Genomic DNA, 5648 nt, shown 5'->3' with positions numbered 1-5648 from the left:
TAACTGGTTCTAAAGACAGTGACTATCAAATCAAGAAAATTTTCAATCTGTCAAACCTAAAACTGCTGAAGAAGGGGAAAGTGAAATTTCCACTGAACGGTTCTCTTTCCAAAAGAAGCTACAAATCATTAACACTGCATACCAGAAAGAGACCCCAAGGTAAAAAACAGGTGGGTAGGAAACACTAAAAACAAAAACACACAAAACTGAGGTGCTAAGGAGCACTGTTATTTCTCTGATGAACTTTTGCAAATCTCCAGAGACCAACTTCAAGGAAGGAACATCATGATAATAACAATAATCACAGATAACATTTATACAGTGCTCTAAGGTATACAAAGCACTTTGCAAATATTATTTCATTTGATCTTTATCACAACTCTGTGAGGTCGTGCTACAATCATCATTTTTTTATTTTATATTATATAATTTTATATATGTATGTATGTATAAAATTATAAATAAAAAGCTTCCTAGCTTTGACTGTGAGAAGTAAACATTTTCCCCAGGATCACAGAGCTAGTAAATATCTGAGGCAGGATTCAAACTCAGGTTTTTCTGACTCTAAGTCCAATACTCCATCCACTACACCATATAGCTACTCCAAGACAAAGGGTCTACCAAAAATGATTTTGAGTATTTTTTTCTCATATATGAATTTAAAGCAGAGTCTCATACTGTGAATTTATTTATTATTGATGTGAGTTAAATTTATTTACTGAGTTTTTCTTTACCGGCACAGTTTAGGGATCTGAAATTAGAAGAAGTTTGTTATTGGTCTGTAAAGCAAAATACACAGCAGTGACCAAACCTGCCATGAGTTTCAACCCTTGCTTCCTAGTAAAAAAACACAGGAAAAGAGTTTAGGAAGAATTACAGACTAGATTACTCTCTATTTGGCTACACAACCATAAAAACTTCTTCCCTTATCTGAGAAGACATGCCAACTAGCCAGGGCCCAGCCACACACTTACCCAGCTCTATCAACAGCTCATTAATAACCTCAATGATATTGGCTTGGAGTTGGGCATAGTGAAGACTAAAATCTTCACTCAGGCCTCCAGATGTCAAGAGCTTGTGTAAGGACTCCTGCTGATCACTCTCATCACTTCGTCCATGGAGCCTGAGGACATAAGACTCATCATCAGAGGGATAGGTAAAGAGAAATGATCTTAAAAGGGGCAGTAAGGGTTAAAGATTATAAGGGCTGGAAGGGACCTTAAAGATAATCTAGTCCAAACCCCCTAAATTTATAACTAAAAGATGAAGAAATCAAGGCCCAGGCAGAAGTGACTTGGCCAAAATCACACAGGAAGCTGGCAGGAGAGTTTGGCCTCAAACCCAAATCCTCTGTCTCAAGAGTCCAGCCCACTTTCCCCTATATCACAAAAAGGAGGAAGGTTAAGGCCCAGAGAAATCAAGTGACTTCCCAAGGTAGTAATGTTGCTGCTCAAGTGGCTGACCCAAGACTGGAGTCCAGCCTTATTAATTTCCACCACTCCAGCTCCAAAAGACACAACATCAGGGGTAGAGGGCTGGCAAAGGAAGGGGAGCAACACCTTCCCCGGCACTTTCTGGACCCTTTCCCCTTCGATTCTGCCGTCTGCCACCTGGGATCTTGTTTGTGCACAGCTGCTGGCATGCGGCCTGCCCGCATTAGACTGTAAGCTCCCTGGGAGCAGGAACTGGTTTTTTTTTTACCTTTCTTTGTATGCTCAGCGCTTGGCACAGCACCTGGCGAACACTGGGCACTAAACCAAGGTTTACTGAGTGACAAGAGACCACGGGGTGGGGGCGGGGGGGCCGCCGCTGACCTGCCGTATTCCTCGCGGATGATCTTGAGCACCCTCCGCACCATGTTGCCCACGGTGGTCTCGGAGGGCTGAGCGGCCGTCATCCGCCGGCCCTCCTTCCGGACGAGCTCCATCAGCTCCCCTGCAGCCAGGGAGGGGAGAGCATGAGCGCAGGGGTGTCGGGGCTGGCATCCTCCCCCCGACCCCGGCGGCCACCCCTGCCTCTACCGCCGCCCTCCTCACCGGCGTTGCTCCAGCACCCGTGGGCCACGATCTGACGGAGCAGCCCCACCGTCTCCCGGGCCATGTCCTCCGAGCTGCGCCGGCCCCCGCCGCGCTTCAGCGCCTCCACGAAGCTCTCCATCCGCTCAGACAACTCTGTCCCTTTATCTACGGCGCCCGGCATCTTGAGGGCTGACAAGTCCACCTGAGAACCGAGAGAAGGCGGCAAGAAGACGTGCTAGCCCAGCGAGTCTGACAGCCTTCTCCTTCCGGGGCGGACAGGTTATGCTTCCGGTCTTCCCCCATGGCCCCTCCCCGCCCACTCGTGCTGGCTCCTCCTACGAGCCAATCAGAGACTTGAGGCTCTAGTCATAGAGGAGAGGAAGCAGAGCGTCCATTTGCCATCAGTAAGAAGAAACGGAAGTGTGAATGAATTGTACCTTACCGGGCACTCTGGGGGTAATATCTGTCCCTACAGTCCTCCAGGCTTTATGACCCGTCACTATGGAAACGGCAAAGCATCGATCCCAGGCTGGTAGTGGGAGTCCTCTCCTCGTCCTCTCTGTATGAGGTCGATGAAGCTGAGGTTCACTGTAGTTATAGCGCATAATCTCAGAGCCAACTGATATCCAAAATATAAATGGCATCATAAACTCCATCTACTGTAGCTCCAGTGGAAGTGCTTGTCCAGTTCGTACCTGAACACCTTCAATGAAAGTGCACCACTTCGCCCCCATTCAAAAGTATGTTTTTTCAATTACATGTTAAGATAGTTCACTTTAATAAGATTTTGAGTTCCAGTTTTTTTTCTCCTTCTCCTCGTCTTCCTCCTTCCCAAGACAGCAAACAATCTGATATAGGTTATATATGTAAAATCATAATAAGCACATTTCCACATTAGTCATGTTCTGAAAGAAAAATCAGAACAAAAGGGGAAAACCATGAGAATGGAAAAAAAGTGAAAATAGTGTGCTTTGATCTGCATTCAGACTGCATAATTCTTTCTTTGGATATGGATTGCATTTTCCTTCATGAGTCCTTTGGAGTTGTCTTAGATCAAAGTATTGCTCAGAAGAGCCAAGTCTATCAAAGCTGATCTTTGCCCAACATTGCTGTTACCATGTACAACGTTCTGTTTCTGTTCCTTCATTCAGCATCAGTCCATGTAAGTCTTTCTGTGTTTTTCTAAAATCTTCCTGTTCACCATTTCTTATAGCACAATAGTATTCCATTATGGGTATATACCACAATTTGTTCAGCCATTCCCCAATTAATGGGCATCCCCTTAATTTGCAATTCTTGGCTACCACAAAAAGAGCTTGCTATAAATAATTTTGTACAAATTATTTACTGTACCACCTAACTGCCCCAAGCTTTAATTTTTAGAGAGATTTTTTCTTTTTTTCTTGTATAGAACAAAAACAATCTGCTTTTTTGAAACATTCTCCCATTGCTCCTACCCATACCCTTTGGTGCCAATCGCAAGTTTGATCCCTCTTCCTTCAAATACTTGAAGACAGCTACCATATATCTCTTAAGCTTTGTTTTCCAGGCTAAGCTCCCCCAGCTCCTTCAACTAATCCTAAAATGGCATGGTTTTGAGTCCCCTCACAATCATGGCCATATTCCCATACATTAGATTCCAGTTAGCTGGGGGCAGGGAGGGTGAGCTTTGTTTGAGATTACGTGTCTTTGGTACCTTCCAGAGAATGAGTTTCACCAATGCTGTCTGATCTGATTGGTTCCTTCTATTTCAGAATGAACTCGTGATAGGAGTACATCTTTGGGCTATCTCATAAAAGGACACTAAAAGGCCCTTATTGGTCTTTTCCTTTCTGTTTCTTTTTCTTTTTTTTTTTTTTCTGGAAAACTTTTTATTGTAGGTGGAATGGGACACAGAAAGTTAGATGATTCCAATTTTGTTGGCAACATCTAAAGCATCATAGTCTGGAGCAAGACGGACACAGGCCTCTTCTCTCCATCGGGCCGGATCAGTGTGTTGACCTTGGCCACATCGATGTCATACAGCTTCTTTACGGCCCGCTTGATCTGATGCTTGTTGGCCTTGACATCCACAATGAAGACTGGGGTGTTGTTGTCCTCAATCTTCTTCATAGCAGACTCGATGGTCAAGGGAAACTTAATGATGGCATAGTGATCGAGCTTGTTTCTGCGAGGGGCACTCTTCTAAGGGTATTTGGGCTGCCTTCAGAGCTTCAGTGTCTTGGGTCGCCAGAAAGTGGGGGATGTTCGCATCTTCTTCTTTTTGTGTCTATGGACACCCTTCAGCACCTCCTTCTTGGCCTTCAAGGTGCTGGACTTGGCTTCTGTCTTGGGGGGATAACAGCTTCCTTCTTCGCCTTCAGGGCCATCTTGGGGGAAAGGGTCTCTGTTTCTTTTTCTAAGAGAGCAGCAGAGCTAAGAGAAGACCTAGATCTTCAGAGAATTATGATAGGTCTCTTCTCCCTACCTTGCCCCCAAAACACACATACATATAAATCTAGGAGCCATTAAAATCTGCATTGGAGGAGAAGCATATGATGAACTGTAAGCTTAAGTTGATATGGACCAAAAGGAAGGTTTCTGAACCTCAAAATCCTACAATTTTCAGTAAGCCTTACAGATTCTCTATTCAAGAGAGAGCAGTAATTGAACTATCACAGTTTCCTGGAGAAGATACACAACAAAGCCAGATGTACTTACCCATGGAGCATGACAGGAAAATTCCTGAACAATGCTCAGTTCTTGGCTCCAGTCATAGAGAAGCAGGGGCATAACCTCTCAACCACATGGCAGCCATGGAAAGGGGAGCCATTTCTCTAAGTGTTAAGCATTCCTGAGAGTTACTTCTCTAACATTCCCAAGTTTGAATCGTGAAATCTACTTATGGATTCTAGCCAGAAAAAAAGGACATCATTCCAGCACAATGCTAAAATCTAGACTTTTAGCCAGAGAAGGGAGATTCCTTGGGTAATGTTATCTGTGGGAGCTGCTTTGTGAGCAATCCCAACTGCCAGAGTTTAGGGATTGTGCCATCTATTGAAGGAGAAGTTCTTCCTTTGTCAAGAATATGGTTTCTGGTGCTGAGAGAAGCTGTGACAAGAGCCATGATATGGAAGGACAAAGGACCCCAATTTTGCATTCCCCTGTAAGAGTATGTTATTTGGAAAGAGTGAGTTTGATAAGAAAAAGAGTTGACTGTTTATCTTCCCTTCTGAGAGAATTCCAAATGATAACGTTGTACAGTAGAGGACTTTAGGATCTTGGGGCAAGTGAAATATCACCAAAGAATAATATTAAATGATTATGGGCAATTGAGATGCCTTTGTGTATTTTCTGTATTTTGGGGGGGGCTCCCATGAAGTCTTTGCATTTTTTTGTGTTTTCTGTGGGGCAGAGTAAAAGTTGTTCTATAGCTGATAAGCATACTGTTACCTTGAGTGCTTGTACAGGATTGTGTGTATGGTTTGTCCTTCATTATCAGAGAGGACCATATCATTAGGAAGATGAAGCAATTGAAAGTCATAGGACTTGCAATTGAATTGCATTTGAATAAGGGAAGGCTGTGCAAAGTCATCAGTCTCATATTCTCCTCCAGAGCCATCTGGGTCCAGTGACCAGATATAGATCAAG

General features: G+C 44.0%; 1 protein-coding gene across 1 annotated transcript in view; it reads right to left on the bottom strand.

Annotated features, from left to right (window-relative positions):
* Positions 1-2308, bottom strand: part of EIF2B2 (eukaryotic translation initiation factor 2B subunit beta) — a 6836-nt gene extending 4528 nt beyond the window's left edge. The window contains exons 1-3 of the mRNA XM_069092246.1: positions 2037-2308; positions 1815-1935; positions 975-1123 (exon numbers count right to left, since the gene is read on the bottom strand). Of these exons, the coding sequence (XP_068948347.1) occupies positions 975-1123; positions 1815-1935; positions 2037-2199 (433 nt within the window). The 5' untranslated portion in view covers positions 2200-2308. The remainder of the gene's footprint in view (positions 1-974; positions 1124-1814; positions 1936-2036) is intronic.
* Between the last annotated feature and the right edge of the window lie 3340 nt (positions 2309-5648).

The sequence above is a fragment of the Petaurus breviceps genome, unplaced genomic scaffold (assembly GCF_028583685.1).
Source record: "Petaurus breviceps papuanus isolate PSGF00001 unplaced genomic scaffold, PetGlider_PUasm1.0 189, whole genome shotgun sequence".
Lineage (NCBI taxonomy): Eukaryota > Metazoa > Chordata > Mammalia > Diprotodontia > Petauridae > Petaurus > Petaurus breviceps.
The sequence above is the reverse complement of the archived record's forward strand: the minus strand, read 5'-3'. Positions and strand labels throughout refer to the sequence as shown.